Below are 15,067 nucleotides of genomic sequence, written 5' to 3' on the forward strand. Positions count from 1 at the left end.
AATACTATACTTAGTTTTCCAGAATGCTTTTGACAGTGTCCCTTACCAAAGGCTCTTAAGCGAAGTAAGTTGTCATGAGATAAGAAGGAAGGTGCTTTCATGGACTGATAACTGATTAAAAGACAGGAAACAAAGGGTAGGAATAAATGATAAGTTTTCTGAATGGAGAGAGTTAACTAGTGGGGTCCCCCTAGGGTCTGTCCTGGGAACCATCCCATTCAACTTATTTATAAATGATCTAGAATAAGGGGAATACAATGAGGTGGCAAATTTGCAGATGATACCAAATTATTCAAAATAATTAATTCCAAAGCAGACTGTGATGAGCTTCAAAAAGATCTCACCAAACAACGTGATTGGGTAACAAAATGGCAAATGAAATTTAATGTTGATAAATGTAAAGTAATGTACATTGGAAAAATAATCCCAACTATATATACAATATATATTGGGGATTAATTTGTCTACAGCTACTCAAGAGAGAGATCTTAGAGTCATTGTGGATAGCTCTCTGAAAACATTCACTCTGTGCAGCAGCAGTGAAAAAAGCAAATAGAATGTTAGGTATAAATAAAAAAGGGATAGAGAATAAGACAGAAAATATCTTATTGCCTCTGTTTAAAAGCATGGTATGCCCACCTTTTGAAAACTGCATACAGATGTGGTCGCCTGATCTCAAAAAAGATATGTTGGCATTGGAAAAGGTTCAGAAAAGGGCAACAAATGATTAGGGATTTGGAATGGGTCCCATCTAAAGAGAGATTAAAAAGACTTGGACTTTTCAGTTTAGAAAAGAGGAAACTAAGGGGAGATATGACAGAGGTCTATAAAAACATGACTGGTGTGGAAAAAGTGAATAAGGAAAAGTTAGTTACTTATTCTCACAATATAAGAACTATGGGTCACCAAGGCTACATCTACACTGCAGGGTTTTTGCGCAAAACCAGCCATTTTTGCACAAAATCCTATGGAGCATCCACAGCTCAAGAGCGTTTTTGCGCAAGAAAATCTACAGTAAATCAAAAGAACAGAGAGGGTTTTGCAGTGTAAGTAATCCTATTTCTATAAGGAATAATTTCATTTTGTGCCAGAGTTCTGACGCAAAAATGTGTATGTGGAGAAGCAACTGGGTTTTTTTGAGCAAAAAGAGCCAATTGAAAAAAGCACAGGTACTCTGGTGCCTATTCTGTGAATAGCAATCAGAACTTTCTTTCAAGAGAGTGTCCATGCACTCTGGACACTCTCTTTCACAAAAGCACATAGCTTTTCCAATGTGCTTTTGTAGTGTGGAAACGCTCTTGCGCAAGAAGCTTTTGCAGAAGATCTCTTCCACAGAAACCTTCTTGTGCAAGAAGCCTGCAGTGTAGACGTAGCCCAAATGAAATTAATAAACAGCAGGTTTAAAACAAACAAAAGGAAGTTTTTCTTCACTCAGTGCACAGTCAACCTTTGGAACTCCTTGCCAGAGGATGGGTGAAGGCTAGAACTGTAACAGGGTTCAAAAAAGAGCTAGATAGATTCATGGAGGTTAGGTCCATCAATGGCTATTTCCCAGAAGAGGTAGAAATGATACCCGTAGCCTCTTTTTCTCTGGAGGTGGGTGACAGAGGTGGGATCACATGAGGATTACCTGTTGTGATCCTTTCCTACGGGACATCCGGTACTGGCCACTGTCGGTAGATAGGATAGTGGTCTGACCTAGTATGGCCGTTCTTATATTCTTATTCAGAACTTCTAAAGAATGCACAATAAATAGAGACTAGAATGCAAGTGAGTGAGCCAAAAAAAAAAAAAAAAAGTACTGTTTATATGAAGACAACTGAAAAAAGGGACTTTGGCAGACTAGTTCCTAACTGAACTATGTCTAAATAATAGTGTTCAAATCCACAATTAAATGTGGGCACAATTTTATGCCAGGAGGCCAGCTGTAAAAATAAGGACATTAGCATATCAATTTCCCATGGAGAAAATGTGGATGATAATGAGTATTTTACAGAGGTTTTGGAAAAAGTAATAAGACAATGTTTGTGCCATGCACCACTGAAATTAAAGAGAACTTAACCCATATTTCAGTGGTAGTAGGCTCAGCATCCTAAAGCTTTAGGTTACTACTGCTACTATTTCTCCTACTAGGGCTGTGTCTACATTGGCATCCCTTTCCAGAAAAGGGATGCTAATGAGACACTTCGGAATTGCAAATCCGCGGGGGATTTAAATATCCCCCGTGGCATTTGCATTTACATTGCTGCCGCTTTTTTCCGGCTCGGGGTTTTTGCCGGAGAAAAGCGCCAGTCTAGACGCAATTCTCCGGAAAATAAGCCCTTCTCCGGAAGATCCCTTATTCCTACTTATTTTCCGGAGAATCGCATCTAGACTGGCGCTTTTCTCCGGCAAAAACCCCGAGCCGGAAAAAAGCGGCAGCAATGTAAATGCAAATGCCACGGGGGATATTTAAATCCCCCGCGGATTTGCAATTCCGAAGTGTCTCATTAGCATCCCTTTTCTGGAAAGGTATGCCAATGTAGACACAGCCCTAGTGTTGTTATTGGGTTCTAACAGCCTCATTTCCCCAGAAAGCAGGATTCCTTTTAGAAACCCAGGATCTTAAAAGGTTACTTTTGGGCCTAATCTACGTCAGGGCTGAAGCAAGGGCACAGTAAAGCACCGGCAAAGAACTGAAAACAGCAGCAAGAGGGTAGATTCAACTTTTTTAAAAAACAAGTATTCAACATGCAAATATACTCTTTATATTTCATAGTCTTTCAGTGCACTTTTATCTCTAAAGTATAGTATTTCAACTGAATTAAATTAACACGTTAGGTATCACTGGCATACCATCTGAAGTTTTTGAGCACCCAAAGGTGGGATAATGCTTATCCATATTTTCATTATATAAATAATAGCAGGCTGTGCCCCATGCTCACAATGCTTGGCAACTCCCTACCTGGCTGCTTTCACTTTCACAGCCAGAGAGCATGATGATGTCATTTTGTTGCCTGGCAGGAAAAACATTTTTATATATGGAGAGAGATAATAAAGGGTGTGTCTAGACTACAGAGTTTTGTTGACAAAAGTGGACTTTTGTCGACAAAACTATACCTGCGTCTACACTACCGCTGAGTTCTGTCGACATAACGTCGACAGAACGCAGCAGTTTTGTCGACGCTGGTAAACCTCATTTTACGAGGCATAACACCTTCTGTCGACAGAGTTTCTGTCGACAGAAGGTGTTATTGAATGTAAACTGTCCTTTGTGTCTACACTACCATGTTGACAAAGCAGCTTGCTTTGTCGACAGAACTCAATGTAGTCTAGACGCTCTTTGTCAACAGAAGTTTTGTCGACAGTATCTGTCGACAAAACTTCTGTCGACAGAAGCCTGTAGTCTAGACGTACCCAAAGAGATGAGAATATCTGCACTAGCTACATTAGACAGAGTTACACAGTACAGAGAATTACAGATAGAAATCTTCCTGTCACATGTTGGCTATTTGGAAAGGAAACAGACTGAAGTAAGGAGTTTCAAGAGGAGAGAAAAATATCACTGCTTTTCCAAATAAAATAAGAGAAAAAAAATAAGTAAAACATACCACCAGCAAATTATTATCCAGCTTAATGTTGCCAAACCACTGATCATAGTCACTCCTAAAATGATGGAGACTAAAGAGCCTTTAGGAATCCTTCCAGAGTCTGAAATGTAAAAAAAAACAATGTTTTATTTGCATCAGCAAAACCAACAAATGTTATTAATGTGTCATTCATGATAGTTTTCCAGCAAACAACATCATATTTTTTGCCATGCACAGGAAGAATTACAAGGCCACTAGAGTGTTCTCTTTCAAATCTCTCAGTCTCTCCACTGTTGACTATAATATACAGGAAGTTGAATCTGAACAAATTCAGACTGGAAATAACATAGATATTTTTAATAGTGAGGGTCAATTACCATTGAAAAAACATACTTAGGGTCATGGTGGATTCTCTATCACTGTTAATTTTAAAATTGAGAATGGATTTAAAAAAAAATTGTCCTAGGTATTATTTTGGGGAAGTTCAACAGTCTGTATAATACAGATGGCCAGACTGGATGATTACTGTGGTCTCTTTAGGCCTTAAATCTCTGGGTATGTCTACACTACCACCCTAGTTCGAACTAGGGTGGTAATATAGGCAACCGGAGTTGCAAATGAAGCCCGGGATTTGAATTTCCCGGGCTTCATTTGCATATAGCCGGGCGCCGCCATTTTTAAATGTCCGCTAGTGCGGACTCCGTGCCGCGCGGCTACACACGGCACGGACTAGGTAGTTAGGAGTAGGCTTCCTATTCTGAATTACCATTACTCCTCGTTTAGGAAGCCTAGTCCGAACTACCTAGTCCATGCCGCGTGTAGCCGCACGGCAAGGAATCCACACTAGCTGACATTTAAAAATGGCGGTGCCCGGCTATATGCAAATGAAGCCCAGGAAATTCAAATCCTGGGCTTCATTTGCAACTCCGGTTGCCTACATTACCAACCTAGTTCGAACTAGGGTGGTAGTGTAAACATACCCTCTGATGCTACACTTAATAAAGGTTAGCTCATAACTGTCTCATTCTTACTTTGTGATTCCTCCCATCCTGTATGTTGTATCCATCTGTTATCTCTCATCTTCTTTTGTGGTCGGAACCATCTTTTTGTTATGTGTTTCTTGCCTGAACAATGTTGTTGCGTCTTTTGTAATACAAATACATTTATGCATAAGGAATCAGACTTATATAACCAATATAGTGCCAGATTCTGCACCTCACTCTTCAGAGATGCTTAAATGGAAGGAAAGGCATAAGGAGCTTGCCATTATTTCTTACACAGCTTACAACTAGGAAAGTCACAATGGTGGTTCCCTGCATTCAATGGAACACAAGGACTGCTTCCTCTCTATTCCAGCACCATAAAGCAGACAGGGAGAAGCTGGAGAAACAGATGAGTCAGTTCCTAAAATCCTTACTCAGATTTTACTCAGGCAAAATTAGGTAAAATTCCTCCCGAGAAAGGAATTCAAACTTTAAATTATTTGTCTTTGCGGGAAGAAAATCATTACCATCCTATGGTTATTCATTAGTCTGAAATTTATTAGCTGAGACAAGGTGACTGAGGTGATATCTTTCACTGAACCACCTTCTGTTAGTAGAAGATAGCAATTTCCAAGCTAGATGGAGATCCAGAGATGAACTCCATCTGACTCAACAGTTTGCCTCTCTCACCAACAGAAACTGGTACAATAAAAGGTATTACCTCACTTACCATTTTTATCTAATATCCTAAGACTAACATGGCTGCATGGCCACTGTATACATTGGCAGCTTAAGTTAAGATTCTACATTCATAAAAGAAACCATTACTGCTGAGATAAATGTCACCTTTGTTGATGACTTCAGTTAGAGTTGGTTGAAATTAGTGAAATATGCCATTGACAAATGCTGGTTCCAGGAAACCAAAATATGGGTGCAATGAGTCTCATCTCACAATAACTAATCACCTGGTGGTCAAGGTACTTCTCATGGATATAGGAGACCAAGGTGCAACCCCTAGCATGGCCTGATTTGGAGCAATGACTTGAACCTACGGTTTCTATTTCCCAGATAAGAGCAAAAACCATCAAGCAAATGGCTCACTCACTCATGGTTTTTCACAAATAATTTCTAAAAGTTTCATTTTCATTCTGCATTGGAATGAAAACAATTTTTGAAATCTCACATTTTTTTGTGAAACAGAATGGTTATTATCTAGTCAGCCCTGGTTTCAATAATTGAGATAAACTGTCTTCTCAGTGCTGGACGTAATCCATTCAGAGCACATTTGAGACTTATCCATTGAGTATTATTGAGAACTTGCCCTACCCACGTCCATGCTCGAGCTCATGGGACTAGCACCAAGCAGCCATTTAATTGCAATGTTGACATTCAGGCTCAATCTGAAGCCCAAGCTCTGGGACTTTTCCATCTTGCAGGGGCCTGCAGCCTGAGTCAGAACAGCTACACCACAATAAAACAGCCTGTTAGACCAAGTTCTGTGATCCCAATTCAGCTGGTCTGGGCCAGCCATGTGTTTTTTAATTGAAATGTAAACCTAGAGTTCAAATGCAAGCTCATGCCTAACCCTCTTCCATCTACACACACATTGCACTAATCCAGGGGTTGGCCCTGGATCCCAAGGCTACATGGAGATGGAGGATCTGAGCCACAGTCAAGCCAGAACCCAGAGTTCAAATCCTATTGCTTTGCAGTATAGGTGCAGCCTACTGAACTCATACTCTGGGACTCTGCGAAAAGTATCCCACAATCTCATGGACCTGTTTCCTTTGTCCTCTGGACAGGCTTGTTTGGTGGACAGCCAAGTTTTTTCAACCCTGTACCATGAACAAAGGGCTAAAGCACTATATTTTGAAGGACTTTAGGAAGTATGGGACATAGGTTGTGGGACTTGAGTCTGCATAATGCATTGTAAATGCTGGTGCCCCAGTTTGGGACCCAGGGCTCAACAATACCTAACCTGGGATTACAAATGAATATAGATGCTTAATACCTAGATTAACAAATCCAGGGTCTGCTCAGTCAAGTTCTACTAACCCCAGGTTGATACTGCATTGTAGATATATCCTAAGAGTCAGATTATTCCACCCTTACTTAACTTGAGTAGATCCTATTTCCAGAAATAGACCTATTAAAATCAATGAGATGAACACTTTGGGCCATGTTTACTCACAGTGAATAGTATTTTACTCCACAAGCCGACCAGTTTACTTTCATTAGTAAGTGTGGGTATAATTTGTCCTATAAGAAAAAGTCTTCTATGATGAGAGTTGCTTGCCAAGCATAAAGAAAAGAACTACTTGCAAAAATGATATCCTAAAATCTTGTCCTCAGAGCTCATACTAGGATAGTACTAGACTGCATGGAAGTTTGCAAGAGGATTCAGTGCAGGTGAGCATAGCAGTGTTACTGCAAAACTTCAGAATTCCTTCAGGTTTACAGCTTTTGGCACATATCAATGGTTAGCTGATAACATCTACAAAGAGACTGGTAAGACCATTTATCTACTTAGAAATTTGGTAGCATATTACATAAACCTTCTTCAAAATAGAATATTTTGTTTATTAGGAGTAATTCCAAAAGTAATTCTCTTAGGCCTGGTCTATAGTAAAGAGGAAAGTTAACTTAAGATACTCAACTCCTGCTTTGTTAATTATGTAGCTGGAGTCAAAGTATCTTAAATCTTTTTTGGCACAATTCACACAGCAGGAGGTTGATAGGAGCATATCCTCCTATTGACTTTCCGTACTCCTTGTGTAGAGCAGGACTACCAACACCGACAGGAGCACCCGCTCAGTTTAAATTAGTATGTCTTTGCTAGACCCGCTAATTTGAACCCCAGAAGACTGACTGCAGCAGCTTCTATTTTCTCCATAGTGTAAACAAGCCTTGTAGTATTAGATACGAACAACCCGTGTCTCTTTTTCTAAGCATTAAAATTACCCAGCCCTTTAGGTTATCACCTTACTTGGTTATAGACCCTTCAGAAATTCACTGAATGGATTATAGGAGTAGCTAAGTGTAGTGGACTAGATGACAACACATAGGTTCTTTTAAAAAATTAACTTTATTACCTCCTCTCTGAAAAATAAAAATACTACAGGCAGTCCCCGGGTTACGTACAAGATAGGTACTGTAGGTTTGTTCTTAAGTTGAATCCGTATGTAAGTCGGAACTGGCCGCGGGGGGGGGGGGGGGGGGGCTCGGGCAGTGAGGCAGCCCAGGCGCGCCTGGACTGCTCCGCTGCCGGCTTCCCCGCGGCTTTGCAAAGCCGCAGGTGGGGGGGGGGGACCTCGGGTAGCGGGGCTGCCCCGCTGCCCGAGCCCCTCCGCGGCTTTGCTCTGCATCTTCCTGGTCTGCAGACCAGGGAGACGCAGAGAAAGCCCCTGAGTACACGGGCGGCAGGACCGCGAGGTCCCGCAGTCCGTGTACTCTGGGGCAGCCCCGTTCGTAACTGCGGATCCGACATAAGTCGGATCCGCGTAAGTCGGGGACTGCCTGTATATAGAAATGCATTATTAGTTTATATACAGTCATAGGAAATTCATTAAAAAATTGGCACCTTCAGATCAGTATAAAGCATCACAACACTGGAAAAAATGTTACTTGTCTAGCTGTGGGTCCATTAAAGATATAGCTTTAGGATAGAGCCCTAATTCAGATAGATAGTATTTGGATAAGAGAAAAAACAGGTAAAATCTTATCCTAAACAAAATGAAGCCCCTCATTTCTGTATGTTTTGGTCATTGGATGGCAATCTCTTCATTTCATTACACTCGTCATCTTCTAAAATGTTCCTCATATTTTCCATTATATGATTTTTATAAGGGAATGGCTGAAAGAAGCGTTTTCATTACATTATTATATATTTATATTTTTAAAATAATTCATATTATATCACTCACTGTGACAGTGAAAATTTAAGGAGAGATTTTCAAAAGCACCTAGGAGGTTTAGGAGTTACATATCCCTTTCATACTTAGAAAATCTCCTTCTAATGACTTACCCATGGGCTAACTAAATACCTCCTAGTTTCTTGGTTCAAAAAGAGGTTTCTTCCTACGATTTGTATAATTTATCACCTTTTCCAGCCAACATTTTTCTGGAGGATGGCTGAATACCATTGAATCACTTCCTTAATTTGAAGCTATGAGCATGGAGAAAGCAGAATTCATAAACCAAAGATTAGCAACAAATCTGTGTTACAATATTTATCATTGTTCTGAATAGGAGACATGTGAGCTGAACATTTCAACAATTTAATTTCCCAAATCAAGTTTCCTGGTAAGGATTTGTGATTAAGTGAGAAATGTTTCCAACTTTAGAAAAGAAATTCTTGTGCCTAATGATAAAAAGGGAGTGAAAGTGTTATATGAATATGTAGAATAAAGGAGTTAACGTTACTAAAGCTCTTTAATTTTTAAAGAGGATTGAAATCCTCATAATAATGTAAAGTGTTCTCACAATTTTAAATCATTCTAAATGGCACAAGGCCCAAATTCCAATCACTTTCTTATTCCACTTGCTTATTTACAATAATCATCCTGTGGATTTAGAGAGGAGATGTATTGCATTCGCAGGCAGGTTCACAAACTCACTACAAATGTATAAGGAAATCACTTGAAATTTAAAAATATTCTATTTTAACAAAAATTATTAAATCAACAGCACCAAGAAAAAAAACCCCAACAACCCACAACCCTGAAAATAACTGCCACAACAACCTGGTTAACACTTAAAAACAATTACAAAAAAAATCACATGTTGAGTCTGATACTTTTGCATACAGGATAAAAACTGGATCATTTCTGATGGCAGTTGGCTGCAGAGGATAGTAATCTGTTATCAATTAAGGATAATGGCTCAAACGTAGATTTACCTTTTATTAAAAATAATCTTAAAGCACTTCACAAATTTGACTAAGCTTTGGGATGAGGGAGCGGTTTTTCCAGCAAACAAGAATACTATATACCTTTCACACAGTTGAAACTGCATGAGACATGGTAGGTAGGCAGAGCATAATTACCTAAGCAGGAGTTTGGCTAAGAACTTAGGCTATGTTTAGACTGCAGGCTTCTTTCAGAAGAAGCTTTTCCAGACGAGATCTTCTGAAAAAACTTCTTCTGAAAGAGCGCATCCACAAAGGTCATGTGCATTGAAAAAGAGATCTGCTTTTCCAAAAGATAGCATAAACATTGATTGGACATTATCTCACATTTAAGGCCACCCAGAACCACTTTAGGCAGGGCTTTAGGTCACCAGTTGCTTCCAAGTGCCGGTGCCAAAGCCCAGCTGAGACACGTGCTTAAAGGGACAGCCGTTTCTCTGCTTCTGCTGTGTGCTTGCCTACCTCTTCGAGATGCAGCAAAGCTTTTGCAGTGCATGCTGTTGTTGCCCTGCCACAGCATGCACACAGCCACAGCTTTTGTCTCTGTGCCAGGGAGCCGGATCTGCCTCTGGGCATGTGATAGCCCCACATCGCCAGGCTGCAGTTTCTGCAGCACTTTGTGCAGGTTGCCTTCCTGGTCCTGCATGAGTTCAATTCAGAGCTCATTCTTGGGTCCCTCTCCCTGTATGCGGGAGCAACACCCTGCAGCTGCAACCCACTGTGGAGAGATGTTTCTGGAGCCTGGACACCAGTTCCTATTGGTGGGACCAGCTGCTTATGGAGCGGTAGGATGACCAGCAATAGATCAAAAACTTCTGCATGTGGAAATCCACCTTTTTGGAGTTGTGTGCCTGGCTCGCCCCTGCCCTCCAAAGACATGACACCTACCTGCGGCCCATCATCCCCCTGGAGAAGTGGGTCGCCATCACCATATGGAAGCTTACCACCCCAGACAGTTACCAGTTGGTGGGTAACCAGTTCAGTGTTGGGAAGTCCACAGTTGGGGCCCTTCTCATGGAGGTAAAGCACTCTGGGGCTGCAGTCCCTGCATGAGGGGGAGGAGGAGGAGATTGAATCCTGTAAAAGGGGAACCCTTGGGAAAAGGAAGATGAGTGTATGGGGGGGGGGGGTGGAGTGAGGGTTGGGAGAAGCTCAGGCTTCTCAATCTCTGAGGGTATGTCTACACTACCCCGCTAGTTCGAACTAGCGGGGTAATGTATGCATACCGCACTTGCTAATGAAGCCCGGGATTTGAATTTCCCGGGCTTCATTAGCATAAGCGGGGAGCCGCCATTTTTAAATCCCCGCTGCTTCGAACCCCGTGTAGCGCGGCTACACGGGGCTCGAACTAGGTAGTTCGGACTAGGGTCCTATTCCGAACTACCGTTACTCCTCGTGAAACGAGGCACCCTAGTCCGAACTACCTAGTTCGAGCCCCGTGTAGCCGCGCTACACGGGGTTCGAAGCAGCGGGGATTTAAAAATGGCGGCTCCCCGCTTATGCTAATGAAGCCCGGGAAATTCAAATCCCGGGCTTCATTAGCAAGTGCGGTATGCATACATTACCCTCCTAGTTCGAACTAGGAGGGTAGTGTAGACATACCCTGATTTCTGTGTTTGTGAAGGCCATCAACTCCAGCCTGCTGTGGAGTGCTATGCACCTGGGAGCCCTGGACCCTATTGTGGCTGGATTTGCTGACCTGGGGTTCCCAAACTGCAGTGGAGTGATTGATGGGATCCATATCCTGATCCACACACCTCAATATTGAGCGGCCCAGTATATCAACTGCAAGGGCTACTTCTCAATGGTGCTGCAGGCCTGGTCGACCACTGTGGACAGTTCATGGACATTTATGTCAGGTGGTCGGGCAGAGCACATGATGCCTGCATTTTTCGGAACTCCAGCCTCCATGGGAAGCTGGAGGCGGGTACATTCTTCTCCCGCTGTGACTTTGAGGTTGGGGACGTGAAGATGCCATTGTGAATTGTGGAGAACACAGGCTATCCCCTCATGCCATGGCTTATGAGGCCTTATACCAGCCACAGACCCCAGCAGGAACCAATTTAATGCCCACCTCAACCAGGCCAGGATTCAGGTTGATTGTGCCTTCAGCTGCCTCAAGGCACGTTTCAGTTGCCTCCTGACGTGCCTGGATGTGGGGGAGCACAACATCCCTGAGGAGGTGTTGGCATGTTGTGTCCTCCACAACATTGTGGAGAAGAAGGAGGAGGCCTTCCTCCCAGGATAGGGGGCAGAGGCCGGCCGTGAGGGGAGACTGTTTGAGCCAGGCCCATCTGCCAGGCCCATCAGGCCGGGGTGCGCATCTCGTAGGCCCTGAGGGAGAGTTTCTCTCAAGGACCCCAGTAGCAGTCTCCCCAGGGCCTCCCCCCTATGGGCATCTGGCTTGCTGCATTACCCCTTTCACACCACAACCCCTCCCATTCTCCCTTCCCTGACCTCTCAATAAAGACACCTGGTTGGTTGTGAACAAAACAAACTCTGTATTGATCTTTCATTAAAAAAGTTGGGGGGGGGGGCTCCTATCCTGGAGGAGGAAGGGGGGGTCCTAACCTGGAGGGTGAAGGGGACTCGGAGTGGTGTGGGGGGTGGCTGGATGTGCCACCTTGGGTGCAGGGACCTCATCAGACTTGAGGTTGGGTGGGTCCTGGGATCACAGGAAGGAGGACAAAAAGGGAGGCTGGAGCGGGATCAGGGATGTCAGGGGGAAATGGGGAGGGGGCATGGGCATTGCTTGGGACGGGAGTAGAGGCATCACTTGGGTAGCAGGGGGAGGAGGAATGGACATAGCAGAGGGGGCAGGAGGTGGTAGGCAGGAACGGCGACAGCAGCCAGGTGTGCCATCCTGTTACTCATGATGGCACACATGCTATCACTCCACTGAATAAGCTGGTCCCACACGCGGTTCCGCCACTCTGCATCCTCCCGGATCATCTGTGCCAGAGTCTGCTGTATGTTGTGCAGGACACTGACAAGCTGTTGTATCAGGTTTTCATGGACCCTGGCATGCTTTCAGGTTCCCTGGGCTCTGACGGCTGGCTTGGATGGTGTGGCTTACCTGTTGGTCATAAGAACATAAGAATGGCCATACTGGGTCAGACCAAAGGGCCATCTAGCCCAGTAGCCTGTCTGCAGACAGTGGCCAATACTAGATGCCCCAGAGGGAGGGAACACAACAGGTAATCCTCACGTGATCCCTCCCCTGTCACCCAACTCCAGAGAAACAGAGGCTAGGTATACCATTCCTACCCATCCTGGCTAATAGCCATTGATGAATCTAACCTCCATGAATCTATCTAGCTCTTTTTTGAACCCTGTTAAAGTCCTAGCCTTCACCACATCTTCTGGCAAGGAGTTCCACAGGTTGACTGTGTGCTGAGTGAAGAAAAAGTTTCTTTTGTTTGTTTTAAACCTGCTGCCTATTAATTTCATTTGGTGACCCCTAGCTCTTATATTGTGGGAATAAGTAAATAACTTTTCCTTATTCATTTTTTCCACACCAGTCATTATTTTATAGATCTCTATCATATCCCCCCTTTTCTCCTCTTTTCTAAGCTGAAAAGTCCAAGTCTTTTTAATCTCTCTTTATATGGGACCCTTTCCAAATCCCTGATCATTTTTGTTGCCCTTTTCTGAACCTTTTCCAATGCTAATATATCTTTTCTGAGATGAGGTGACCACATCTGTATACAATATTCAAGATGTGGGCATAACATGGTTTTAAATAGAGGCAATAAGATGTTTTCTGTATTATTCTCTATCCCTTTTAAAATGATTCCTAACATTCTGTTTGCTTTTTTCACTGCCGCTGCACAGAGTGGATGTTTTCAGAGAACTATCCACAATGACTCCAAGATCTTTCTCTGGAGTAGTTGTATCCAAATTAGTCCCCATCATATTGTGTATATATATATATATATATATATATACACACACACACACAGCTGGTCCCTGACTTACAAACGAGTTATGTTCCAAGCACTTGGTCATAACTCGATCTGTTTGTAGGTCAGATTACATTCACTTATGTACGACCGCACTGTTCATAAGTGCAGATTTCGTTTGTAACTCAGGGACCAGTTGTATAGGAGGTTGGTTGTAAATACGAACGGTCGTAAATTGATGCATTCGTAACTCGGGGACTGGCTGTATTTGGGATTATGTTTTCTAATGTGCATCACTTTAAATTTATCAACGTTAAATTTCATTTGCCATTTTGTTACTCAATCACTTAGTTTGGTGAGATCTTTTTAAAGCTCTTCATAGTCCAACTGCTCCGGCTGTGGAGAATACAGAGGGAGAGGCAGTCAGTCATCCATGCAGACACTGTTCCTGAGACCATGCCCTCTTCTGTGAGCAGTGACCAACAGTCCTCAAGCCAGAGGAGGGGGATGTCCCAGGAACAAGGCCATGTGTGGGCTGCATAGCAGGCCCTGCCTCACAGGGGCCCTGAGGTACCAAGGGACCATGCTGCCCGCTTCTCACCCCCTCAGCCCACAGACAATCAGGCAAGGGAAGTGTCTGGCCACAGTGGGATCTCCCCATGGGCGGCAGAGGAGCCGGGACCAGCCTGGTCTTCCCTGGAGCCTGCGCACACTCCTGCAACTCACAGCACAGCTGGCGGGAGTGGATGGTGTCTCACACGTGGAGGCATTCCAGTGTGTTGTGTGCGGCACTCTTCTGTGTGACTAGGGTTGTGCTTGCGCCCTTGTGTCTAGCTTGCTTCCAGCCATGGCACATGGTGGGACAGTGTCCCCATCCCCCGGGGCCAGACATGTGTGTGGCTTCCCCTGATCCTGGGAGCAGGATCCCAAGCGTACTCAGGGTCTGCAGCACAATGTCCAGCCCAAGCAGGTCGAGTGACGCTTGCACCCCTCCCGCTCTGCATCCGCCTCCCCCCGCCCTGTGTGTTTGACAAACTGAGAGCACTCATCTGAAGATCCCGCCTGGCAGCAGGCGATGCCTGGGAGACATCCTGGCTCATGGCAACCAGCTCCAAGCACAGTGTGATGGTGGACATTTTGTCCTCCTCCTTCTGCTGCTGTCCCTCCTCCTCCACCATGATGTCCTGCCGGGCGACGATGAGTGTGTCGAGCAGGGAGTCCACTATGACGAGTGGGGAAATGGCTTCCCCACCTCCCAGGATTTGGTGGAGCTCTGCATAGTAGCAGCAGGTGTGGGGTCCTGCCCTGGAGTGTGAGCTGCACTCTCTGGCCCTGACGTATCCCCGATGGAGCTATTTCACCTTACACTGGACCGGTTTCATGGTCCGGGATGGGTGTCCGTGCTCTGCCAGTGACTCAGTCATCCAGCCATAAATGTCCGCATTGCAGTGCTTAGAGAGGAAATCCTGGAGTGTCTCCTCTTCACCTCACAGCTCGAGGAGGGACAGGATATCCACTCCAGACCACAAGGGTGACCAGTTCTTGGTACCCCATGGTGTATCTTGGGAGCCTTGCTCTTGCTCTCTGTGAGGGCCAGTTGGGTCTCAGGGGGCTTGTGGCTGCACTATCATTGAACAGGCCTGTAGCAGGGAGAGCCACGTGATCAGGGTGTTGCTCCAATGCTGGCTTCCTGCCACAAGACTTGTC

The 15,067-nt window shown here is 44.2% G+C and overlaps 1 protein-coding gene across 1 annotated transcript in view; it reads right to left on the reverse strand.

Annotated features, from left to right (window-relative positions):
- The window catches only part of TPO (thyroid peroxidase), an 89,732-nt gene that overhangs the window by 17,402 nt on the left and 57,263 nt on the right, over nt 1-15,067 (reverse strand). Inside the window, exon 13 of the mRNA XM_089776921.1 lies at nt 3,591-3,690. Within this exon, the coding sequence (XP_089633047.1) occupies nt 3,591-3,690 (100 nt within the window). The remainder of the gene's footprint in view (nt 1-3,590; nt 3,691-15,067) is intronic.

Source organism: Pelodiscus sinensis, chromosome 3, assembly GCF_052426305.1.
Source record: "Pelodiscus sinensis isolate ZL-2025 chromosome 3, ASM5242630v1, whole genome shotgun sequence".
Taxonomy (NCBI): domain Eukaryota; kingdom Metazoa; phylum Chordata; order Testudines; family Trionychidae; genus Pelodiscus; species Pelodiscus sinensis.